General features: G+C 46.6%; 1 protein-coding gene across 3 annotated transcripts in view; it reads left to right on the forward strand.

Moving 5' to 3' along the window:
* LOC137429871 (spermatogenesis-associated serine-rich protein 2) overlaps window positions 1-27,395 on the forward strand; it is an 86,099-nt gene that overhangs the window by 17,862 nt on the left and 40,842 nt on the right. The window contains exons 3-6 of one of the 3 annotated variants that reach the window (XM_078779934.1): window positions 9,657-9,765; window positions 11,477-11,531; window positions 11,725-11,986; window positions 25,588-25,806. In XM_078779934.1, the coding sequence (XP_078636060.1) occupies window positions 11,502-11,531; window positions 11,725-11,986; window positions 25,588-25,806 (511 nt within the window). In that variant the 5' untranslated portion in view covers window positions 9,657-9,765; window positions 11,477-11,501. Of the gene's footprint in view, window positions 1-9,656; window positions 9,766-11,476; window positions 11,532-11,703; window positions 11,987-25,587; window positions 25,807-27,395 lie in introns of those variants that run through there. The other 2 variants (XM_078779935.1, XM_078779936.1) reach the window with 2 other exon arrangements.

Consider the following 27,395-nt stretch of genomic DNA (forward strand, 5'->3'; position numbering starts at 1 on the left):
TGCCCAAACCCCTTTATTTATCTGTTGTATTGACCACTATCAATCACACACACATTGTCCACTTCCTCAACTCGTGAAGCTTTCCGGCTCTATTCTCTCTTTGTTCTCCTCCCACCTCTCTGAAAGTTAATTATCTATCATTATCAACCCCTCTTCATCTTTCTGTGCAACACTCTGTTAGCCTTCTCCAGTGCTCTGTCCTTGGACCTCTTCTTTTCTTCACCTCCATACAGTCTCTTGGTAATATGTTTCAATTTCATCACATCTATCACATACTCGTATATGCTGAAAACACAGACCTCTTCCTCTTCTTCACTACAAACCTCTCTGCTGACATCCACACCAATGTCTGTGACTGCCTCAAAACCATATCTCACTGGATAACTGTTCACCACTCAAAATTCAACACTGACAAAACTTAACTCCTCATCTTAAAGCACCACTACTCTGTATGTTTCATTGATGCTGTCCTTAACTCATACATAGCTAACTGAAGTTTATGTGCCTTCTCTCTTTCTGCACCCTACCTTTGGAACTCCATCCTACTGATTGTTGTTCTGCCAAACCAACTACATCGCAACCTTCAAATCCCATCTGAACGATTATTTTTTCCATGAGGCTTTTACCCAATGAGATCACTCCATGACCCTACTGCCCAGTCCTCCTTTCCTTAACCCCTCTACAATGGACAGTTGGTAATCTCTGTAAGGCACCTTGAGGCATAAGGTGCTTGCTATAACAAATAATAATGATGATAAATATTGATTTATATTGTGAAGTGTATAGCTGGATAAAGTATTGTCGTGTTGGTTAACACCCCAAGAGGACGAATGTCCGAAACGAGCTTTAACGCCGAGGCGTATTTTGAACTTGGCGGGATTATATTTTCGCGCGCGCGGGAAGGTTCGAAGTTCTTACCTGATCGGACAGCCGACACTGGATTAATCCGAACCCACAAATAGAAACAAAACAAGACCATAAATTGAAATCAACAACTAATGATTTAATGAAAATAATGCAAGCACAATAAAAAATGTTAAGGTAAAAACAAATAGTAAAATCCTAAAGTGAGGGACCCTTCATGCAGACTCAATTACAGACACAGGGAGAAATAAAAGAAAATAAAATTATTTGGTCATCCTCCGGCACTCAGCTCTGCAGTTCAACCGAGGACTTGTAGACGTTCATCGCCTCCAAAGCACCATGTGGGAAGCGCACAAAATGGTGCGGAGTCGCGCTCCTCGACGTCCCAACGTGAGGTACTTTTCACGATTCCGACTGCCCCAAACTTCTTTTGTTCAGTCTCTTTCCACAAGCGCACACGAGCCAAAGATGCGCCACCACCTGGCACCACCAAGCCAGAACAAAGAGAAAATGCGACCGCCTCCAACGAACACCATGACCAAACGTAATTAAATGCGACTGCATCCAACAAACGCCAGCACAAAGAGAGCAAGATGGCGAGACGGCGTCTTTTTCCTTCTAGCTCTTGAATGTTCCACCCTGACATCACACTCTGTCCAATCATCGAGCGCTACTCAATCATCCCATCGTGCCTCCACCAATCATGAAGGCTGGGGCGTGGCCTCCTCGTTACGAGTCGTTGGGGGGGCGTAGTCCAATTTCCGTTCGGGAAAGTTCGGATGACGTCGTTCCCTTGCCGATCGGCAAATGCTGTTTCTGTCGGCCCTCGTGGCATTGTGAGCGCATGAGGCCCATTACAGTGCTTTCATTGTTTTATTGAGCACTCTATTTCCTGGCTGGCCGAATGTAATAAAACCGAAGGGAAGACCACAGGAGGCAATTTACACACAGGGGAATTAATCTTTAAGCCCTATAATTAATTAGCACAACACCACGCCCCTTATGGCGACATCCAAACGCTCTTACCCAGACAGACGGCCTACTTACGTACATCGAGATGGCTTCTCTGTGGCAAAAGGAGCATTCTAAACTATACATTTCTAACTTTCCTAAGGTATTTCATTGTTTACCCCCACAAACGTAATAGTGTTTTTCTTCTCCTTGATAGTTTTGATAAATATTGTTACAGACGCGGTTGTGGATGTTGGTTTACCGAGCGGTTTGGTATGACCGCGTCTGCACAGTTTACCTGATTATACTCGAACGTTGGCCGAGTCGCGCTACGCTAAATCAATTGAGGAAAGGACACAACGGCTGGGTTAAATGACACGACACCAGGGGTACAGTTCTCAAGACCTCCGGAGGAGGTTATAATATTTCGGAACGTTGAGATTACAAGGACAAGAGGTACAGCATAGGAAGGTAGGCACTTAATCACGGTCTTATAGTAGCCCCGACAGACGACAGATAAACGGGACAAGACTGACTCACACCGGGATTGATGGCAAGGAAGGGCAGGTAGTCGAGGCTCAAGGTGCACCTTGGCTCAGGGGCAGAATCGACCCGGTCCGGTCCAGAGATGCGGGAGGTCTCTCAGCGCTCGGAGGTGGCGACTTCTCGTTCCAAGCTGGGGGCGCATCTCTCGTCACGTCCGGTAAGTGGCTGCGTATATCCGGCGGGGAGTGACACGCCCTCGGCTCGTTAGCTCCGCCCCAGATGGAATCGGCCCGCCACTTCTTATTGGGTGCTGGGGGTTACCGGGCTCCGCCCTTGACGAGGGGCCGACAGTCAGCCCCTTCGTGGTAACCCCGCCGGAGCACATGGGCAATGGCGGCTAACCAAGCCGGAGTGAGGACGCACACTCCCCGCGCGCTGTTGTTGTAGTTGTTGTTGTTGTTGTTGTTGTTGTGGTTTCATGAGGAAGATGGGAGGAGGTATGGGGAGGTCCTAAACTCACTACTGGTGCCATACAATCACATTCTGGTGCAACGAAGAGTCAGAATTAATGGAAACGAGTCCTTAACTGACATAGACTAAGAATAACTAGCAAGATGTCCGAAAGTTGTCTACGTGAGATGCGGTGGACCTGGGCACGACATTTAATGGGGGAAAAAGGGGAAGGTCGGTTCTACAGAGTGTTGTTTACAGACAATGGGACTAGGGAATGGGGGATTGGGGATAGTTGGGGAGTATTGGGGAAATAGGGGAATATTTACAAGCGGATATGGAGGCCAAATCCCATATCCGCAACATTGCACCCTTCTCTACCCTCGGGGCGTCCCGACCCGATAAATTTTTACCTATTTTAGTGTGGCACTCAGATGTAGTTCCCTCTACTATTAACTCTACCCTGAGTGCGACAGTTTTACAGATATTCACAAATGAGTAAATATGTCCCCCTGCGACGTTGCACCCTTCTCCTCACAGAAACACACCCACAGGATAACCGAATCGCGGAAAGAATTCGCAAACTAAACATACAGCCGGTAGGGAGCATCATTTATACAAGACTACACTGATATTTACACTACGATCCAGGACCTGTTTTTGGAGGAACACATGCAGATGTTATGCATAGAGAGAGAGCACGCATGCCAGCATCGATACACCAACCCACGAGTGCTCTGTGGCCTTACGGCCTTTAATAATGTGCAGAGCACCCCTTCCAAGCACCAAAAGCACCACCCCAAGCACCAATCGGTGCAGTCACCATTGTTCATTAAAATAAAAACAACAACCCCTAACCCTGCAGGTGTCTCTTGCTCTTAGTGTGGTGCACTTGGCCTTCTTGCTTCTTTCAAAATAAAGAAAGGCACCAACCGCGTCCCTTTCTAAATTGTGGCCGTCAAGGGGGCCAACTAAAAGTGGTTCACCTGTATGGCATAGGTGCCACGTTGACCCATAGGTCTATCAACGGGTGGTGCTTGCCCGCAAAAGAACTGCGGTCCATGGTGGGCGGCCACAAACATTGCGGTCCATATGGTGTATCGATCCCGGCAGCAAGCAGCGAAAGTGCAGGCCCACAACTGCGGAGCCAGCACCTCTCTCTCCTCTCTCTCTGCCCCAAAGCCAGATCCTCGGAGGTGGGAGACAAAAGAAGAAAACAAGTGAGTAAGGTGGTAAGGGCGCAAAAGTGCACGCAATGTAAGGTAATGCACACTGGGGGCACATGGGAACCAGGTGAGACAGGTACGTTCCTACCGTACGCCCCCCCCACCCCCCACCAGATAACCTACATGGCCCCTCCCTTACCCCTTACTGTATCCACAAAACACAACACTACCCATAAACATCTACTTTACAAATCAACAAACGTCCCTACTGTCTTCCCCGTTCCTCCCATAAACCAAATTCGTCTTCTCTCCCTCCTAACCAATCAAATTTGCCATTTTCAACCTCTCATCAAAATTTGCCATCTCCAACTCAACATCATAATTTGCTATCACCAATTCATCATCAGTCCCTCCTAGGGAGGGAGAGATGGAATCACCCCAATGTCTCATCCACGTCGTGATGCGTCTCACAAATCCAACAGCAATCCTTACTTCCTGCAACACAAAACAAAGAAAACACAGGTGTGGAGTCATCATCACCACCACAGGTAAGTGGCTGCGTATGGTGCGACAGGTTCATCAATCCTAACTATTTCCTAAATGACTTTAACAACTTTACATTACCCGGGGTCTTTCCCTGCCAATCCATTGGCCAACTTACACTATGGGTTCTAAAAACCAATTCCCATTGACCAAACTGTGGTGCTTTTCAATTTGGGGTCTCACTCCCCCGATTCATCTCCCGGTGCCCTCGCACAATTTCTGGGCTGTGGCGTGTACCTCTCCCAGTGGGTCTACCCACCTGCACACCTCCACCACTGCAGTTGCCTCCGAGCTTACCTGCTCCTTACCCTAACCTAACTACCTGGGGAAGGCCCTCTGGCGCTCTCCCCACTCGGTGCCCTCTCTGGCACTGGGCTACCCGGGTCCGTCCTCCGGATCCTCGGGCCCCACTGACACTAACGGCTCCCAGAGCCCACCTGCGGCCTCACCTGGCCGACATCCTCACAGTGGTGGAGTGCCCAACCAACTACACACACTAACAGGCTACACGCCCAGCCATTTCCACAACACTAATGCACCCATCCACAATACCATTCTGCAACCGCACCACAAATGCCAATATCCAACCACAATTTACCTATACCCTCTACCTAACACTTACACTACCCGCCCCGGGTACTCGTGAAAGGGGTCCACTCTTCCCCCATCCACACCTTCGCGCCATGCACACCACTCCGTACCACTTACTCCAACTCTCTCCACACACCTCATTCCAATACTCCATGTATTCCACACACCTGTACTTGCACACCTGTGCTCTCACACCTGGTGCCACCTGCACCCTTCTCTCCCCAAGCGCATTCGCGCTGATCCACAACACTCACTACTCATCCATTGCTCCACACACCTGTCCAGTTGCACACCTGTGCAATCACACCTGTTCGATCACACCTGTTCAATCCTCACCTGTTCAATCCTCAACCACACGGCATCATCTCAGCTAACTACTCCCTTCTGAAACTTGCGCTTCCCAGTCGTCCCTTTAAACTATTGCGCTCCCGCGTCATTATCATCCACACTAATCTACCTGCGTCCCCACTACAGGTATCAGTCACTAACTAATCTTAACGTTACCTAATGTCATCTTCGCTAGATCCCTACACACAATATAACCTAACCCACCCGGGCTAGTTTTCACTGCCATACACCCCATAAGCTATTGCTCCTTTGCCCCCATATGGGAAGGGTGGCAGGGATGCCACCCTTACCCACCGGGCCCATCGCTCACTACCAATTTTGCACATCAAATTTCAACAAATCAAAAATTTGCCAATCACTACCCATCATCTGCCAATCATTACTGCCAATCCTTTGCCAATCATCAAATTTTGCTTTTTTCTAATTTCGGGGCCAAAACACTAACCTCATCACACAGTCTACTCACTAATGCCTCTCGGTGCGCCAATTCCTATCCAAAGCCCGGCTTCGTAAAGCCAAGCCATGAATGCGGGTTGTTTGGTGCCAGCGGCTGGACACGTCCCACATTCGGTGCAGGGAAGGAGGTTTACCCGGGCCGAGATCCCACGCACCATCTCGGCGTGGAGCCATCCAATGTCCCGATCTCGACCTGCCGGCACGTCTCAACAAAACGTGGTCGCCATGACGACCCTTCCTATCCAGCTGCCCGCTCCACCTAGTGGAGCCTGGACGCGGCCGTTCCACGCGAGGCCCGGCACGCACCGAGGGCCCGATTCGGCTATAAGTCGTTCTAACCGCTGCTCCGTTTAACGTCGATGCTTCACCTGCATGCTTACACCCCGCAGCCCGTTCCTTGCTCACACATCCAGCCGTTCCCATGCTCCTCGTACCTTTCCTTACACACCCAGGTACACTCATTCCACTCACAGCCTTGGTCACACACCTGACCACCGAACACTTTGGCACACATTCGTTGGTCGCACACCTCACCAACACACCTCTTCGCGCCCCCTCCTCTGTCACCTCCTCTGTGACAATCACAGGTGTGCTCTCATTCGCACACCCAACCACGTGCCTCACTACCAATTCCAGCGTGCATTCCCACTCACGCTCTACCATTCCAGGTGTGCTTCCTTTCTCACCTGTCACAACCAACTCACGCTCCGTGTCACTCTTACTACTCTCACCTCCACTCTTGACAGCGCACTCACCCTTACTCTCGACAGCGCACTCTTTCCTCATGCACCTGTCCGTCACACACCTTTCTCGCGCACACTCTTGCGCACACTCTCCCGTCACACCCTCTGTAACACTTACCACACCGCGCTTCCATGTGCTCCCTCGCACACGCGCTACGACCGACTCACTCTCGCCAGCACCCTCACTCCTTGGCACGCACTTTTTCCTCACACACCCCAGAGTCGGACTTTCTTGCACACCTCCTTTTTCGCACACCAGACCTGTCGCACACTTCACCCACGGCCTCTCACGAACACCCGGGTCCATCTCAACCCCCAAGCTTCTTAAATCCCCTGGCGCATCATACGCACGACCATATTGGTCACCACTTACACCGGGTCCTCTTCCTCTTCGCTTCTCCTCCATCACCTGCGAATCCCTCATCCGGTTAATGAGCACATCATCACGATCCGAACACAGACTTCAGACCAATTCTTTTATCTCCTCTTTTATCTCTTTCTTATCCCCTCTCCGTCGCTTCTTAATTTCGCTCACCCCTTCTTCCACTTCTTCTAATTTCTGCTTCACCTCTTTTATTCCCCGGTACGTCTCCTCAAGCTCGTCCTCCAAGGCTACCTTGACCGTTTCCATGTGCGTCCTCACCTGCCGGTCCTTCGTCTCCATTACCTCTATCACCTCGTCCAACCTCGTTGTCAGTCCCTCACGTACCATCTGACATTCCCTCTTCGTCGCTATCAAGTCATCTTTTAGTTCTTTCTGTGTCGCCTTTAACCCTCCTAATACCGCAGTGTTCCTTTGAACCTGCTCCGTTAGTCCTTTTTGTCCCTCCGTCAGCTGTTCCACCTCCTGCGTCAGGTCCTCTATGCCCCCTTGTAACTTTACAGTCCCCTTTCTCACCTCCTTCTCCATGTGCTCCTTACAGTGCCTCACCTCCTCGCGCACTCCTCCGACCTCCTCACTCACACCTCTTCTGATCTCCTCTCCCATCACTTGCATCTCCTGCCCAGATGCCACCCTCATCTGCTCCATTTCCTCCCTGTGAGCATCCAGTTTGGTTTCTACCCCCATTCTGACCCCCTCTATCCGCTGCTCCATTTGTTTAACTTCCCTTTCCGCTTGGTCCCTCATGTCCCTCAATTTGCCTTCCATACTGTTTTCTAACCCCATTAACCCATTTTTCACCCCCTCTAACTGATTCTCCTGGGCAGCCATTCTGTTTTCCACCCCTGTTAACCCATTCTTTACCTCTTTTATCCCGTTGTCTAACCCCTCACCGGTACCCCTCGCTTCGTCCCTCATTACCCCCATTTGGTTTCCCATTACCCCCATTTTTGCTTCTAGCCTCTCCATAAGGGCCCCCATTTGCAACATAAAAAGGTTCGAATCCACCTGCGGCGCTACCACGGTCGCGGGCGTGGTCGCCGTGGCCATCTGCGAGGCGCCATTTTGCGCGCCCGCTACCTCGTGCGTGACGGCGCTATTTTGCGAATCTGCTACCCTCACTGCTTCGCTCTCCTCTTGTCCCTCAATTTGGTCCTGGATCGACCCTGCCTCACTCTCTACCGGAACCCAGCCGTCTTGGTCTGCCATAGCGCGACTTTCAAAATTCGGGTTTTTATTTTCGTAAAACAAAATCAAATTTTGCCGTTATAATTTCGAGCGCGTGAAACGCGCTCCGGATCGAATCCCACTTCCCGACACCAAATGTTACAGACGCGGTTGTGGATGTTGGTTTACCGAGCGGTTTGGTATGACCGCGTCTGCACAGTTTACCCGATTATACTCGAACGTTGGCCGAGTCGCGCTACGCTAAATCAATTGAGGAAAGGACACAACGGCTGGGTTAAATGACACGACACCAGGGGTACAGTTCTCAAGACCTCCGGAGGAGGTTATAATATTTCGGAACGTTGAGATTTACAAGGACAAGAGGTACAGCATAGGAAGGTAGGCACTTAATCACGGTCTTATAGTAGCCCCGACAGACGACAGATAAACGGGACAAGACTGACTCACACCGGGATTGATGGCAAGGAAGGGCAGGTAGTCGAGGCTCAAGGTGCACCTTGGCTCAGGGGCAGAATCGACCCGGTCCGGTCCAGAGATGCGGGAGGTCTCTCAGCGCTCGGAGGTGGCGACTTCTCGTTCCAAGCTGGGGGCGCATCTCTCGTCACGTCCGGTAAGTGGCTGCGTATATCCGGCGGGGAGTGACACGCCCTCGGCTCGTTAGCTCCGCCCCAGATGGAATCGGCCCGCCGCTTCTTATTGGGTGCTGGGGGTTACCGGGCTCCGCCCTTGACGAGGGGCCGACAGTCAGCCCCTTCGTGGTAACCCCGCCGGAGCACATGGGCAATGGCGGCTAACCAAGCCGGAGTGAGGACGCACACTCCCCGCGCGCTGTTGTTGTAGTTGTTGTTGTTGTTGTTGTTGTGGCTTCATGAGGAAGATGGGAGGAGGTATGGGGAGGTCCTAAACTCACTACTGGTGCCATACAATCACATTCTGGTGCAACGAAGAGTCAGAATTAATGGAAATGAGTCCTTAACTGACATAGACTAAGAATAACTAGCAAGATGTCCGAAAGTTGTCTACGTGAGATGCGGTGGACCTGGGCACGACATTTAATGGGGGAAAAAGGGGAAGGTCGGTTCTACAGAGTGTTGTTTACAGACAATGGGACTAGGGAATGGGGGATTGGGGATAGTTGGGGAGTATTGGGGAAATAGGGGAATATTTACAAGCGGATATGGAGGCCAAATCCCATATCCGCAACAATATCTTATCATCCAATCCCTCCTTGTGACTGCTCAGACTATCAAGGCTCTGTTCAAGGATTTGGGCTTTAGGTTGCAAGGTGAGGGAGGGGGCTGGGATTTGGGGACAGTGGGGTGAGTGAAATTGGGTGCAGTACAGGATTATTGTCGTGCTCACAAGAGAATGGGTTATATTTGGAAAGGATAAATAAAATTTCAGTATAATTAGTCCTGTAACATTCTCCATTTCTGCTGAAAGTAGAAATGTTGGGTCACTGACCCCAAATATGCTCTTGTGTTCCAGATCAGCGCAGTGAGAGCTGTGGTGGGCAACAAAAGCAACAATGAGATCGTTTTGGTGCTGCAGCAATTTGACAACAATGTAGACAAGACTGTGCAAGCATTCATGGATGGTAACAGATGTTGTCCTTTCTGATTAGTAGTGACAATGGCAGTGTTTGAGGCATTTTGTGCCTGCTTTTTGTTTACCCAGGACATATGGAGGGTAGAACTTTTGGGTGGAAATATGCACCAAAATCCTTGTTAGCCTGTCCCCCCGGGGCTGCGGCCAGGGTGTGTGTGTGTGTGTGTGTGTGTGTGTGTGTGTGTGTGTGTGTGTGTGTGTGTGTGTGTGTGTGTGTGTATGTATATATATATATATATATATATTTATATATATATATATATATATATATATATATATATATGTGTCTTTGTGTTTGTTTGTATGTATGATAGAATTGTGAGGAACAGAAATGAAAAAAAAACGAGGTGTGTGTGCGTGCGTGCGTCCATGTCGGGCCATAACGTTTTTACCATTTGAGCTTTTGTCATCAAATTTTCAACAATGCTTTGTTATGAGAATATGGAGACGACAAATTAATAATGTGGCCAAAAGGTCAAAGGTCAACATCACATAAAATCATCAATTTACATCCAATTGACCTGAAATTTTCAGATTTGCATATTTGGGTCACTAATTAGTTCACCAATAAAAAGCTAGAAGTCAATTGTTTTGAGGTCAAAGGTTAAGATCACAAAATCATCAATTTCCATCTGATTGACTTGAAACCTGAACAGGGTTTGCATATTGGGTCACTGAAGCCTATTGCTCTTGAGGTCAAAAGGTCAAGGTCACCTAAAATCATCAATGTAATGGTATTTAAAAAAAATCTGTTTTCAGCATGTTTAGCATGTGGAAGAAATCCTAATACAAAGCAGATGTGGACGAGCAATGCATTTTCAGATGCTTTCTCGTTTTTTTGGATTGAAGATCTCTTTAAAAACCAAGTCTGTTGATTCATAATTTGTATTAATTACGTAGTCATTATGAGTACAATGTTGTCTTCCCAGGGTAAATTATTCAGCGTATCATCGATAACTTATGGTTTGAATAACTACATCTTTATTAATTTTATAGGCCAATAAATAAAAAGGACCTTGTATTTATTGTGTATGCAGAGCGAGGAATTTTGGATTACCTCCTCCTCCATGCATGGCCCTTCTTTCACTTGCTTTACTACAGTTACTTCACTTTACTACACTCACTTCCGACCTTCGCTCCCTTCTCTCTGCACTCTACATTTGTCGAACCTCCATCCTCTATCCTATCCTCCTTCCTTTTCTTCCTTTCCTTAATTCCATTATCATTTTACAAGCGTAGCACCTCCTTCCTTGAGTACCGACCAAATGGATAGTCCTTTTAAAAACAGCACAATGATTAAAGACTACATCATCCTTGAAGATGACAGAAATGCTTTTCGAAATAGAATATTGATTTCCCGTTTCATACAAGATGGCTACAGCTGTCGGTGGGGTGTGAAATGCAGCCTTGGAAAACCTTAACCCCTTTCATATGGCAGAGTTAATAAAACGCAGTATTGATTGGAATTGAAACTCGGAATTTTCTGCTCCAACGTTGCATGATTGTTTTTTTGTTTTTTTTAATTGTTGAAGATGCAATCAAATGTATCTGAGGAGTTGCAAGTATAAAAATCAATTGTTGTAGGCTTGGTTATTTAATGAACACCGAGCAGCTGTTGTTTGTCACGCTCTCGGAATGCTTGGTTTGGCATTTTTCGCTCACGCCGAGGGTGCTGATAGTGTGCCATGCATTGCTTACAGGAAGTGCTGCCGAGGTGCTAAAGGAATGGAGCACACCCATGAAAAAAACTCGCAGGCCACTGGAATGTCTTGACTGTTAAGGAAGCATGCCGAGTTCAGGTTCTCGGAAACTACGAAAGTAAACGAAAATCTTCACATTTTATGAGCAGTGTATCTTTTCTTCCTAACAAAAATTGCATGTTTGGCATGAGGTACGAAGACTAGTACAGCCGATTTGCCTTCTGAAATTTTTTTTTTTGTCCATGCAGACAATTCTGAGGAAGAAGAACAAAAAAATAGCGGAGCAGAAGAAAGATGATAACCACGGGGCTGTAGAAATAGCCAGCCTGAGCCTCGATCTGCAGTTCTCTCCAGAGCTGGAGGGTGAGCTTGCCCAGCCTAGTAGTCCACTTATTAACGGTAGCGCAAGCGACGAGACAAGTGACTTGAGCGAAACTCTTGGCGAGCTGCACCTGGAGAGCACGACGCTGCAGAAGGATGAGTCAAAGGCTCCCAAGGCCATCGTGGAAGGTAGGCGTTTGTGGTGTCTGGCTCACACAGGGAACACTGGGAAGTTTTTCTTCTTTTAATTATTGTCGTTCTTTTATAAGGGGCTCTGCTTCAACACAATCGGGTATGGCCAAATGGTCTGCTTGGCTTCATAATTCGTCAGGCTGAGAGTCGTAATGTTGTGGCAAAACCTGGGTGGTTTGAGGATGTGGTTCCAAGGTGTAATATACTGTGTGCATCGAATTGTGTTTAAATAATCGACTTGATGGAACAGTGTGTGTGTGTGTGTGTGTGTGTGTGTGTGTGTGTGTGTGTGTGTGTGTGTGTGTGTGTGTGTGTGTGTGCGCGCGCATGTGTGTGTGTAATGTTACCGATAGACTCCTAAACGGAGAGGCTCACATGCTTGATATTTGGCATAGACATGGCCATTGAGCCTGGGAAGAACATGGCCGACCTAAAAAAAATTATTTCATAATATTTTTTTACCATATTTTTACCTCAGCGCATTTCAGCGAGGAATATTATTCACGGAATCTGACCGGTGGCAGAGCAGCGCGCTGATTCGCTCAGAGCGATCACGTGATGCTCCTTGCCGCCATTAACTCAGTTACGCGTTCGCACGTATTTCAGAGCGAAAAGCGATTGCGATTTTTCACATTTCAGCGAGGAACATTGCCATTCACACCACATAGGTTTTTTTTTCTTTCATCTTTACGAGATCCATATTTTTTATTCATATTTACCTCAGCACATTTCAGCGAGGAATATTATACACGGAATCTGATCAGGTGGCAGAGCAGCGCGCTGATTCGCTCAGAGCGATCATGTGATGCTCCTTGCTGCCATAAACTCACAGTTACTCGTTCGCACGTAATTCACACATTCAAAACAAACGAGATCCGCGAAGCGAGGTGGTCGAGTCGTGCTAACCAAGATGGCGACACGGCGGCTTCACTTTTCACGGAGTATGAGCATTCTATATATTTTCAATTCAGTGCGCCCGACTCGCTCACGTACTTGATTTGTGGCATAGACATGGCCATTGGGCCTTCATGGTGTAATTTGTGCGAGGCTTTTGTCCGAGTGAGCTTGAGTCGAGAGGGCGAATGTACGGGTTGGGAATGTACGGATCTCCCTTCCCCCGCCCGCAACGCCGGTACTGGAGGGCGTCACAGGATCGGTGAGTCTCCAAATCCGCTTTGTGCTGTTGCGAAGATGCAGGACGATGTCGCGATTGTTGTGCTGCTCTCCGACCATGAGAACTGCAACGTCATTGTTGACTGGCTCTCCCCTTCCCTCCCCCTTCCCCCTCCCCCCTCCCCCCTCCCCTCCCCCTCCCTTCCCCCTCCACCCTACCCCCTCCCCTTCTCCCCCCTCCCTTTTTCCCCCTCCCCCTCACTTTTCCCCCTCCCCCTCCCTTTTCCCCCTCCCCCTTCCCCTCCCCCCTACCCCTTCCCCTTCCCCCCTTACCCCCCTCCCCCTCCCCCCTCCCCCTCCCCCTCCCACCATATATATATCCACCATATAAAACACAATGTGTGTGTGTTTGTGTATCTGTCCCCATTCATAAGGTTAGGTTTTAAAGGCTTTGAGTAGAGCTTAAGGAGGGATTTGAGTGGGGGGTGGTTTAAGGGGAAATCTTTGAACAAGTTGACTGTGTGTCAACCGGTTAAAAGACCTAAAAGACTCTGAGGACCAAAAATACCCCAAGGACCCAGAAGACCCCCAACGACTCTGAAGATCCAAAATACCCCCAAACACCCAAAATACCCTGTAGACTGTTAACGACACAAAAGACCATTAAGACCCAAAACACCCCAAGGACTCAGAAGACCCCCAACGACTCTGAAGATCCAAAATACCCCAAACACCGAAAAGACCCTGAAGACCCAATGGACCTCAAATACCCTGAAGACCCAAAAGACCCAAAACACCCTGAAGACTGTTAAAGACCCAAAAGACCATGAAGATCCAAAATACCCGGAGGACCCCAAAGACCCAAAAGACTGAAAAGACCTTGAAGACCCAATGGACCCCAAAGACCCAAAATACCCTGAAGACCCAATGCACCCCAAACACCCAACATACCCAAAAGACCCAAAACACCCTGAAGACTGTTAAAGACCCAAAAGACCATGAAGACCCAAAATACCCAAAATTTCCATATGGCTGTCGCACGTTTCGCATAGTTCGCATAGTTCGCATTGGTCACATCGGGATCGCGCGGATCGAACGGCGCTTGTACGGTGGACGCACGGCGCTCTGATTGGTTGTACGGCAGTTGTACCGCATGCGCACAGGTCACACGCAAGTTGAACAAAAATCGCCCGGTGCTTGCGCGGGACTCGTTGAGGTTGTACGGCAGTCACACGGCAGTCGCATGGCAGTCGCACGCAACTTGAACCGTTATCGGGGAGGAAAAGTCGCATGAGAGTTTAACGGCAGTCGCACGGCAGTTGTACAAGTGAGACTGCGTGGAAAGAAACAGGGAAATTCGTACGGAAATCGCACGGCTGTACGATTTTTTTTAGTCGCACCGCAGTTGTACAAAAAATCGTTCAAGTGAGAAGGGGCCTGAAGGCACAGTATCTCTCTTACCAATTTGAAGCCAGACAATTGCAGACCAACCCCTCTCACGATAAATAAGCCCTTTTATAAGCCGTCACCGGATGAAGAGGGAACTGCAGCAGTTATCTTTCTATAATTCACCAAATGTCCATCCGTCTGTCCGTTCGCAGGTACCGCAAAAACGGCTGAACCGATCGCAACGATATTTTGGGTGGGTATTCCTGGGACCCCTTGGAGTAAAATAGGCTATATTATTTTTCCAATTTTTTTCCCCCAATTTTTCGGTTTTTCCAAACACGATGGAATAATATTTACCGATATGAACAGTGATGTGGCTTTTATTGAAATTCTACAAATACTGTTTAGATTTTGATGAGAATTATGAACCTGCCGCAAATGCGGAAGTGGACAGATTACGCAATGCGCGGGTTTGATGGTATCCCAATACAACCGTCATTCAATCGTAATGTTTAATCGTTAAACGTTAATCGTGTTAATTGTTTTGTTGAAGTATCAATGGATGATTGGAATTGAGTGAATACAAGTGCGATTTTGAATTCGTAATTGTACTCACCCACCCGTACGGAACTTCGCATCAGGATTTAAATATTTGTTTATGTCACGAATGTTGTTAAAAGTTTATTATATTAATTTATATTTGTGATTGCAGTTAAGCTGTTTGGAATTTAAAAAGAGATATCGAGTTCAAGTGAATGACGAAATGCAGTGACGGTTTCTACTTTCTAAACGTGAAATTCGCGGATCGCCATATGCAGATTCGCCATTGACTGGGAATGGAACACACGTACCTGTTTGCTTGCGAACGGGTACGTTTTTCATGGAAGTCCTTCATGAACTTGCTGTCCATGTCTGATGTGCGACTGAAGGTGCTACAGGAATGTGTAATTTATAGACTTCATGCTTTAGCATTCGCCATTTCTGCATTGTCTGTTTGCTTCTGGCCTCCCAGCCGTGCGTAGCACGGGTACCTCACTAGTCAACCATAATTTCATCACAAGTCCGTCAGTCCATAAGCACTTACAACTTCTTCTCTGAAACCACTGAAGGGATTCTGAACAAACTGTGCACAAATTATATTTGTTGTGTTGTGACTAAATTTTGTTCACGGCATTAATAAAATCGGGGTCTAGGGTTTTTACCGGTGGTCAAAGTGGATCCAGGCTTGACCCCCACCCCCCCCTCCCCCAAAATAGGAATTTGCTTTTTTCTCAGAAACTACAAACACTATTTCGATGAAACTTGACCACAACTGTCACCACCCATGATGTACCAAAGTTTGTTCACGGCATTAATTTTTTTTGCGCTTTTAGGGGTTTATGGGGGAGGGAGGTGTTGCCACCCCAAAATAGGTATTTGCTTTCTTTGAAACTACATATGCAATTTCGATGAAACGTGACCACAACCTTCATCACCTGTGATGTACCAAAGTTTGTTCACGGCATTTAAAATGTCTGCCCCTTTGGAGGTCTACGGGGGGGGGGGGGGCGGGTGGGAATTGCCCCCCGAAATAGGTATTTTCTTACCTATTTAATAGGTAATAAAATAGGTTTGTTTAAAGCCTTATAATTATGTTTGTATGATTCTACATGCTGCCCTGTCTTCTAGCAACTATTGAGATTGGTTTAAAATACCTTTAGTCAGTGTAGTATACTGTTTATTCTACCAGGTGAGCGCCAGGCGTATTGCCCCTATGTTTTATGATAAGTTACAGAAACTGCAACTTATTTTGTAGCAATTGCTGGTACTTGGAACAAGAACATTCATTGGGACCAGTATGGGACATGTATTGCAAAGCAATTCTCCCTCTTATTTGTATAGGTGTGTGTATGAATATTGGATAGATTTAAAATGACTCCAGCTGGGTTTCAAATCACTCGAAAGTCAGTCTGTAGGAATGTAACTAGTAAACAAGGCCGACCATGAGCGTAACATACGACCATCATAAATCTTATTATGCAAGAACACTGGCTCAAAACGGTCCTCACGTGACTTTAGTGGACTCAATCCCAACTCGTCCTCCTGTCCTCCCAACCCCCTTCACACCCCATCCTCCTCTCATACTTCTCTGTGATTGCTTTGAGGTTTTGGCTGACTGTTCAGCCCAGTTGACCTTTGAACTCAACACATGTTGGAATTCCAAAGAGCCTTTGTGGCTGTGAATGAATGTAAAATAATGCTTTATCCAAAATGGCCGTTTTAAAAACAGAAAATGGTGGATTTAATTAGTGAACTTTTCCTCACGCTCGACATTTCAACACACTTCATTCCAAACTTGGTGTTCAGCTTTGCTTTTGCTTAGTTTCGGCTATTCCACGAGTGTCAAACTTTGTATTGAAAGATAAATTGACACCTGAGATGAAATTTTAAAATGTAATATGTAGCTCTGCAGCAGGAAGTGATTGGTGTGGTATCGTGACATTTTCGTGAAGCAACCTGGCTGGCTGCTCATGCTACCTGACCGACATCAAACAGCTGAGGCAGTATTCACACGTCATTGGCTCTAGTGCCCTGGGCATGAAACAACAACGCACTCAGCAAGCGATTTCGTGAATTAATCAGATTCCATAAGAAGATATGTATCGATGCAATTTTTGCTACTATGGATTAGTCAAGTATTTTGTTTGGTATTTGGCTAACTTGTTATGTATGTTTATATATATATATACATTTGCGTCATAAGTAAACATGGTGGAGTTTCCACCCCTCCCTCACCTTCCTTGTAAGCCCCATGCATCCCTGCTTCCTTACCTCCTCTCAAACTCCCTCCAAACTCGCTAACCTCCTCTTCACTTCCTTTTTCAATGCTTCTTTCTCATTTTAGAGCCTTCCCTCCCTCAGCCCTGGTGCACATCTGTATTATAATAGGAGCCGTGTTTGTCTGTTTGTCGTGTTATAACTTGAGAACGGATTAACGGATTTCAATATATCCAACTACGGTGGATTCGGGTAACTCCCGGGACTATTTGTGATCCAATTTTTTTTATGGGTACATGGACATTTTATGGGTATCATAACTGCAAAGGCCAACATGTGGCGTTGGTTATCCCTGCATGGAGAGCAGGATCTCCCAGGAATCCTTCTTTGTTAACTTGAGAGTGGATTTCAATGAAACCACTCTCAGGAAGTAAACATAACCACTTATTCCTCTTTTTTTTTTTCTTTTTTTTTTTTTTGTATACAAGATCGAGGCTCGTGAAAGAGCGAACATTAATCACACAGAAAGACAAACCGACACATAAAACATATAACATCGGGAGCGGTAGACAAGATGGGGAGAGAGGGGGAAGGACACAAACACAACATTTGAGAGCAGGGACCGAGAGACATGGAGACATCGAGAGATCTGTGAGAGGGAGAGGGCTTTGGGGGGGGGGCATGGGAAAGGGGGGGCATGGGAAGGGGGGGGGATGTTTTATCCACCACGTTGATTCCAAATCTCCACGAAACTCCATGAATCCAAATCATACAAACCATACTCATTTACATTAAAACAAAAAAAACCTCTTCCTCCTTCATCATCTTCTTCACATATAATAATGCCGAGCTTCACATATAATATGTGGTGTGAATGGCAATGTTCCTCGCTGAAATGTGAAAAAACTGAATTACGTGCGAACGCATAACTGTGAGATTATGGCGGCAAAGTTGGAACATCACGTGATCCTAGCAGAAGTACCCGGCATTGCCGGGTGGGGGAGGGGAGACCCGTACATTCCCAACCCATACATTCCCAACCCGGACATTCGCCCTCTCGACTCAAGCTCGTATTCGATTCGTATTCGAAATCGAAAGGGGAAATCCTTCGTATTCGAATTCGTAAACACGAAATATGAATTAAAATTTAATTCATATCGCACAAAATCGACACAAAACACAATCGCATAAAGGTGAAAAACGCAATGGCTTTTCGCCCTGAAATACGTGCAAACGTGTGACGTGTGACGGGAATGGGATGGAACATCACGTGATCGCTCTGAGCGAATCAGCGAGCTGCTCGCACTGGCTGAGATTAGCGGGTACTTCGCTGAAATGCGCTGAGGTAAATATGAATAAAAAATATGGATCGTCAAATATTTTGAGTTCGGCCATGTTCGTCCCACGCTCAATGGCCATGTCTATGCTAAATATCAAGCACGTAAGCCTCTCCGTTTCGGAGTCTATCGGTAACATTACACACACACACAAACTGTGTTTTATATATATAGATGTATTGTGCAAATATTATTTTCAAATAATATTATTTATATTATTATTTTGCAATACTATAAGGTTTATATTATTTGTGTACTATTATCATTATTCTTGTTCACCACCGAGGCACTCGGAAACATGGTGGTGGGATGATGAAGTTGGAAAGAGGATTGACGAGAAGAGGAAGAAGTTCAAGGAGTGGCAGAAGGCGAAGGGTACGGGAGCAGAAACAGCAGAGCATGAAAGTTATAAGGCAGCCAAGAAGGCTGCAAAGAAAGAGGTAGCAAAGGTGCAGGAGGCATGTAGGAAAATGTTCGGAGAACGCTTGGATTCGGAAGAGGGTCAGAAAGCAGTATTCAGGATTGCAAAGCAGATAGCGAAAGAGAGGTGTGATGTGATGGGGGTGAGTTGCTTGAAGGATGAAGTGGGACAAATCGTTGTGGACCGAGATGGAATTAAAGGAAGATGGAAGAGGTATATGGAAATGCTGTTGAATACAGAGAATGAATGGGATGGCAACATAGAGAGTAACCCAGTTTTAGGACCGGCAGAGAAGATAACTGAGAAGGAAGTTGAGGAAGCGATAAAAGCAATGAAGAGTAGAAAAGCGGGAGGGCCGACGGGAGTTGTGGGAGATATGTTGAAGGCAGCAGGAAGTTGGGGTGTGAAGAGAATGACAGAGATCTGTAATCTGGCGGTGAAAGAAGGCCGCATTCCAGTGAATTGGGAACTGAGTACCCTCGTCCCTCTATACAAGGGGAAAGGTGACTCTCTAGCGTGTGGCTCGTACCGAGCGATAAAGTTATTGGAGCATGGAATGAAGGTATTGGAAAGGGTGTTGGAGAGGAGGATAAGGAAGAAAGTGAAGATCGACGAAATACAGTTTGGATTTATGCCAGGAAGAGGAATGACAGACGTGCTTTTTATTGTGAGGCAGTTGCAGGAGAAGTACATGGAGAAGAGGAAGAAGTTGTTTCTTGGGTTTGTTGATCTGGAGAAAGCATTCGATAGGGTTCCACGCAAAGTATTGACATGGGCAATGAGGAAGTTAGGAGTGGAGGAATGGTTGATCAGAGTAGTGATGGCAATGTACAAAAGAGCGCGCACAGCTGTAAGGACGAAGGACGGGAACAGTGGTGAGTTTGAGGTGAAGGTGGGAGTGCATCAGGGGTCGGTACCAAGTCCACTACTATTTGTAGCTGTGATGGAGGTGCTGGCTCAGAACGTAAAGGAGGGTTTACCGTGGGAGTTGTTGTATGCAGATGATCTGGTGTTGATTGCGGAAAGTATGGATGGACTGAAGGAAAAGATGAACAAGTGGAAGGAATGTATGGAGACAAAAGGTCTGAAGGTGAATATCGGAAAGACGAAGGTGATGGCAAGTGGTAAAGCATGTGGTGAGGTGGAAAGAACTGGGAAGTGGCCCTGTGCTGTGTGCAGGAAGGGTGTCGGAGTTAACTCCATTCAATGTACAATGTGCGCTGAGTGGGTTCATCAAAAATGTAGTGGTCTGAGAGGGTCATTAACCAGTGTGGCAGCTACATTCAAATGTAAGGTGTGCACAGAGGGAGCTGCAGATGGAGGAAATGTTGAGTTGGATCTTGGAGACGGCGTGAAGCTGGAAGGTGTGAAAACATTTTGCTACCTCGGAGACATGCTGAATGGAGAAGGTGGATCCGACTCGGCAACGGTTGCTCGAGTGAGATGTGCATGGAAGAGGTTTCGGGAACTGAGTGGCGTGCTGATGAGGAGGGGAGTGTCGTTGAAGCTGAAGGGAAAGGTGTATGCTGCATGTGTGAGAAGTGTTATGATTTATGGGAGCGAGACATGGGTAATGAACGCAGAGCAGCAACGAAGGTTGGAAAGGGTAGAAATGCGAATGGTTCGATGGATGTGCGGGGTATCGTTGAGAGAGAGGAAGACAAATGATGATTTGCGAAAAATGATGGGAATAGAGCCTGTGATTGATGTTGTGAAGAGGAACAGGTTGAGGTGGTTTGGTCATGTGTTGAGGAAGGATGAAAGTGACTGGTTGAGAAGAGTGATGGAAATGAATGTAGAAGGAAGTAGAGGACGGGCAAGACCGAGAAAGACTTGGCTAAAGATGGTGGAAGAAGAAATGCGGGCAAGGGGGTTAACAAGGAGAGATGCAGAAAATAGGGCACGATGGAGAAGATTGTCATGGGGACCGCAAGGCTAACCCCCGCCCTAGCAGGGAAAATGGCCTTAAAATGCATGTTGTTGTTGTGTTTTGTTATCATTATTCTTGTTATTACTTTTGTCATTTGAAGTGGCCTTGGAAAAACGCCACGATAAGATGTAAACATGCTCAAGCTGCTATATATACACCTTCCCAAGGCAGAAAAGGGCAATTAAACATGGGAATGCCTCCAGATTTTCTTGTAGTCAAGTCTAAAGCAACATAGGCCAAGCAAGTGTGAAAATAACACTGAGGGAGTTAGTCCCCTTACTCATGATACAATTGAGGGTTCTGAAACGTGACTCGTAATAACCTCTCCCACCACCAATGAGAGTTGCACTACACGATACACGTTCACGAAGATAATTTGTATCGCCCCACCTTCGTAACTCGTGGTGTGGTGGGGGGGGGGGGGGGGCTAGGGAGAAGGGCAATGAAGTCGCTACAACCTTTGTCATATATATGACCCCTCATCCCCTTGGCTCGTTCAGTTGGTTGAGATTGCATAAGAATCGACCGAAGACATCGACGTCAGACAGACGGACACCAAATTGCATATTTTAGTGATGAAAGATTAACAGGGCTCACAGGGGCCCCACTGGGCCGTTATTGCATTTTGCATGGGGCAACCAAACGACTAACGCTGCCCGTGAGTGGAACAGGTGTTTATTGAAGTGGGGAGTGATATAGTACTGATCTGAGAGAATGTAATGCTGATCATAAGGGAGCAAATGCTAATTGGAGTGGGGAAGAAGAGCGTACTGATCATGTGGAAAGGAATGTTGATCGGAGGAGATCGAGCATTGATTGGTTCTGGGGAGGGAGGGAGTAATGATCAGCATAAAGGGAATGCTGATCAGATGGGATCAAATGCTGATGTTGGAGTGGGGAGGGAAAGGGAATGCTGATCGGATGGGATCAAATGCTGATATTGGAGTGGGGAGGGAAAGGGAATGCTGATCGGATGGGATCAAATGCTGATATTGGAGTGGGGAGGGAAAGGGAATGCTGATCGGATGGGATCAAATGCTGATATTGGAGTGGGGAGGGAAAGGGAATGCTGATCGGATGGGATCAAATGCTGATATTGAAGTGGGGAGGGAAAGGGAATGCTGATCGGATGGGATCAAATGCTGATATTGAAGTGGGGAGGGAATAGGAATGCTGATCGGATGGGATCAAATGCTGATATTGGAGTGGGGAGGGAAAGGGAATGCTGATCGGATGGGATCAAATGCTGATATTGAAGTGGGGAGGGAAAGGGAATGCTGATCAGATGGGATCAAATGCTGATATTGAAGTGGGGAGGGAAAGGGAATGCTGATCGGATGGGATCAAATGCTGATATTGGAGTGGGGAGGGAAAGGGAATGCTGATCGGATGGGATCAAATGCTGATATTGGAGTGGGGAGGGAAAGGGAATGCTGATCGGATGGGATCAAATGCTGATATTGGAGAGGGGAGGGAAAGGGAATGCTGATCGGATGGGATCAAATGCTGATATTGGAGTGGGGAGGGAAAGGGAATGCTGATCAGCTAACATTACCGCTGGAAATCTGGAAATAATGCTGGAAATCAGCTAACATTACCGCTTTACACAAAAAAGGTGCAAAAACAGATCCTTGCAACTACAGACCAATCAGCCTGCTCCCAATTATCAGCAAAGTCATGGAATCCATCATTGCTTCGGATATGAAATCTTTCCTCTTCTCCAATGGCTTGATCTCTGATCATCAATTTGGTTTCAGACCAGGTCACTCTACTCTGGACATGCTGCTTCTGCTGTCTCAACAATGGATGGAGGTCCTCAATGCCAAACAGGAAATCAGAGCTGTCTCCCTTGACATATCACATGCCTTCGATACGGTCTGGTACCCAGCTCTGCTCACCAAACTCTCCTCCTATGGTATCCATGGAAATCTCCATGCATGGCTTGCGGACTTCCTCTCTGGTCGTAGTCAATGTGTGGCCCTGAATGGATTTCTCTCATCTCCCCTTCCTGTTCAGGCTGGAGTTCCCCAAGGCAGTGTGCTGGGCCCTGTGCTTTTTCTGGTCTTTATCAATGATCTCTCCGACTCTCTGGAAAATCCTCTCTATCTCTTTGCTGATGACTCCACTCTCTGCCGCTCCATTCCTCTTCCCTCAGATCGGCAGTCTGCAGCCTCCTCACTCTCTGAAGACCTGGACAAAATCACAGACTGGTCAAACAAGTGGAACATGTCTTTCAATCCTGACAAATCTCACTCTCTTACTATGTCTCTCCGAAAAGATCGACTGGACAACCCTCCCATCTACTTTCCCAACAATCCTCTCCAAGAAGTTCTGTCGCTCAAGCTTTTGGGTCTCACTATCTGCCATGATCTTTCTTGGGAAAACCACATTTCCAAGCTGGCCTCCAAAGCCAGTCGCCGACTGGGCATCCTCCGTCGTGCGAAGTCCTTCCTCGGCACACCTGAGCTCCTCACCACATACAAGGCTTTCATCCGCAGCTCAATGGAATACTGTTCTCCCCTATGGGCTGGTGCTCCTGCCTCACACCTGGCTCGGCTTCACGCTGTTGAATCCAAAGCTTTCAAAATCATTGGAATCTCCCACGATGAAGCTATCTCTGAGGGCCTTTCACTCACTCACCGCAGGCAGGTAGGTGGTCTTTCTGTCTTCTACCGACTCCTCTCCGGCCTTGCTCCCCCAGCTCTCTCTGTGCTCTGTCCCCCAAATATTCCTACAGGTCGCACAAGATCTGCCAGCAACCCTCTGATGGTTAAACTGCCGAAATCTCAGCTCTCTGCTCACCTTCACTCTTTCATTCGTCTTTTCTCCTGCCTCTGGAACGAACTCCCACACTCCCTTCAATCCCACTCCTCCCTCCAGGTCTTTAAAACAGCTGTTCACCACCATCTCTTATCTTCCCCCATCCAAAACCTTGATCTTTTCTACCCCCACTAATTCACCCCAGATCCACCTTGTTTGAAATTCCAACTTCTTTCCTGGAAGTCCTGGCAGTGTCCATATGTTTATACCTCTCCCACCCCCCCCCCCCCTTCACATGCCTCTTCCCCAAAGCCCTCTCCCTCCCACAGATCTCTCGATGTCTCCATGTCTCTCGGTCCCTGCTCTCAAATGTTGTGTTTGTGTCCTTCCCCCTCTCTCCCCATCTTGTCTACCGCTCCCGATGTTTTGTTTTGTGTGTCTGTTTGTCTTTCTGTGTGATTAATGTTCGCTCTTTCACGAGCCTCGATCTTGTATACAAAAAAACAAAAAAAACAAATGCTGATATTGGAGTGGGGAGGGAAAGGGAATGCTGATCGGAGGGGAATGAATGCTGATATTGGAGTGGGGAGGGAAAGGGAATGCTGATCGGTTGGGATCAAATGCTGATATTGGAGTGGGGAGGGAAAGGGAATGCTGATGGCGAATCTTGTCAACTTTGAAATTAGCTGAAAATGAAACTTCGAAAGCAGCTGAAAATAATGCTGAGATTGATACTTGGGTGCATTCACTAATGGTAGAATGTAAATTGATCTACTTGTAACAGGCGTCTACAGCCATCCTTGACCATGTTGTGGAACATCATCAGAGGCGCTCACTTTTTTTCTTCCGCCCTCAGGTTTTCACTTTTATTCTCTTTTAAATTTGTTTTCACCGCAACCACTTGAGTGATTGACACAAAACCTTCAACACAGGAGTGCCTACCCATGGAGATTTAAAAAAAACAAAAACAAAGTTACATGACGATTGGATGGAAAATGTGGCCGGCATTCCAAAAAGTCTGTTTTCTGTAGGCATGTGTTGCAGGATGTTTCATATGTATCAGGATTAAACGACCTCGCTTAGCTCGGCCTCTGCCAAATTATCCTGCCTGAACTAGATCACAACTCCCTGCACTGAGACGAGGAGTCATTTTGAATGCAGTGGCATTATTTAAGGGTCGACATTTTGTGGTTGTGTGGTTGTTGTGGAAAAACTTGTTCAGCAAACAATTTTAATGTTTGGAATTGCAAATGTTGGTTTTTTTCTTGAATGATAAAGTCAAGCCCTGTGGAACTGCAGCTGTGGTTTGTAAAAATGTTTTTACAAATCACAAATCGCGGCTGTGATACAAATCGCAGCTGCACTCACACATGGATGAACTTGCACCTGGTTAGTTAACTGCTCTTTAACACTGCAAACATTGGCCAACTCGATCACAATAATAATGCATTGTTAGAGAGACACGATGCATTTGAGTAAGCATTTTAGTGTTTGAACTGTCTATGTTTGACCATTGTACACAATTTAGACATTTTGGTGGAATGTCAGCAGTGCGTGCTGCATTAAGGGGCACCCAGTTTTTTGCAAGGGAACCTTAATATGGTAGTCTTGTAAATTTTCACTTGGATGTCAAATATTGCATGGATATTTAGAGCACAATTCAGATTTTAAGTTTGTGCTATGACTAAACAAGACAGATGGAATGTGCATGAGTAATAGTTTTTTTTAAATTGGCATAATCAATAAGCCTGAATAGCTTCTTTCTGAGTTTCCTGGCAAACTTCTATCACCAGGAAAACACCTCTCAAAAGAACGTCTTTGTTACTCATGAAATGAATTGGTTAGGGATGAAGGAAGTTCTGGGCGATAATAACTTTTTGTGGGGTGACAGTGTGCTCACTGCCAGATGAAAGACGTTCAGAGATGGCATTGAGCGGCTTGCCGACGCGGCCTCCTTCCGGAACGTATCCGGCTCGTGGGCATGATTCCAGCAGTAAGGCGGGACGTGGCTTCTTTGCAACACAACATTCAAGCATCGTCACAGATCTACCAGATGTTCCTTTTAGCCCCAGTTTGCACAACAAGAAGATCAGCAAGGGAGCCATCTCCAGTAAGGCCTTGATGCGAATGGTCACTCTATAGATGGGCACTGTGATTTCTTTGCCATTTTTCATTAAGAATGAGATCACTGAACTCGGTGAAATAATTGTACGTGATAATGAGTTGTATGACAGTGGTTGAAAAATTCTCATAAATGTACATTCCACTTGGTGCCTTATAGTGGGGCGGCTTAGCCCAAATATTCAAAAGAATTGTGCATTTTGTGAAACAAGCACCAAATTTGGCACAAATGTACATTAATATGTTGCGAACATTTTCAGATATTGGGCCACTTGAAATTCCGTAATTTTTTTTTTCAATTTTTTTCAAATTTCGTAATTTCAAATTTTTCGGGTGACACCGTCACAATTTCGGTCTTCGAGGCCGGCCGATAGGCAAAGTGTGACCGGAAGGGACGAGGTTCTCCTGACCACGTGGCCCTCGATCTGGGAAGCGAGAGGCGTTCCATTAGTGGACGCGCCCCTCACGCCCGACTTCTGGGCGGCCCCGGCAGGCCGTTTGTTTTGACGTTCCGTGACAGGCCCCGCACCCCCACCTCCGGGCCGACCGGAAGCTTGTGCTGAGTACATCATACCTGAACAACTCAGTGAGGCAGAACACAGCAGTGCACACCAGGGTGACCCCTTCAGTGCATAAACCAATTAACCTGTCCACTGCAGGGCATATAGAAATGAAGTTATTTTCTGCATATAATAATAATATAAGTTCAGTTCTATATAACAATTTCTGTTATCACCACTACCACTACAACTACCACTACTACAAGCTTTGTCTGGAATTTTGTGGACTAACAGACAAACAGACATACAGACAAGCTGGGATCAAAACATTACCTCCTTCCACCATTGAGTGTAGAGGTAAACATCATGGAAATTATATCATGCCCTAGATTTAATTCATGCTTACCCGTGTATTTGCTTCACTGGTTCACAAGGTCTTTTGCATACATGTAATTCAGACTCTCGTCTTCATTGCTGACCACACAATGTTCGCAACATATTAATGTACATTTGTGCCAAATTTGGTGCTTGTATCACAAAATGCACAATTCTTTTGAATATTTGGGCTAAGCCGCCCCACTATATCGGCCGGCCTCGAAGACCGAAATTGTGACGGTGTCACCCGAAAAATTTGAAATTACGAAATTTGAAAAAATTTGAAAAATAAAATTACGGAATTTCAAGTGGCCCAATATCTGAAAATGTTCGCAACATATTAATGTACATTTGTGCCAAATTTGGTGCTTGTATCACAAAATGCACAACAGGTTTGCTATGCTGCTACACTATTAAGGGCAACTTGGCATGGGTACTAAAATGCACGTATAACTAGAACAGCACTTGATAGAGAGCATACCTCTGCCAGGCTGAACAGTTTATGGTTTGTATCCCACTGAAAGGTCAGATATGGATCCGACATGAACCAAAATCTTATCGGCTTCTTGCTGTCACTTGCCCAACTCATCCACCAAGTCTTCTCATAAGTCATCCACAACGTTTTGAAATATCATGCTACATATTGTTTTTAGCCCCATCACTCGATGATGAAGAGCCATTTTAGAAATTAAATAATTATCGT

This window comes from Myxine glutinosa, chromosome 6 (assembly GCF_964187855.1).
Source record: "Myxine glutinosa chromosome 6, kmMyxGlut1.1, whole genome shotgun sequence".
Lineage (NCBI taxonomy): Eukaryota > Metazoa > Chordata > Myxini > Myxiniformes > Myxinidae > Myxine > Myxine glutinosa.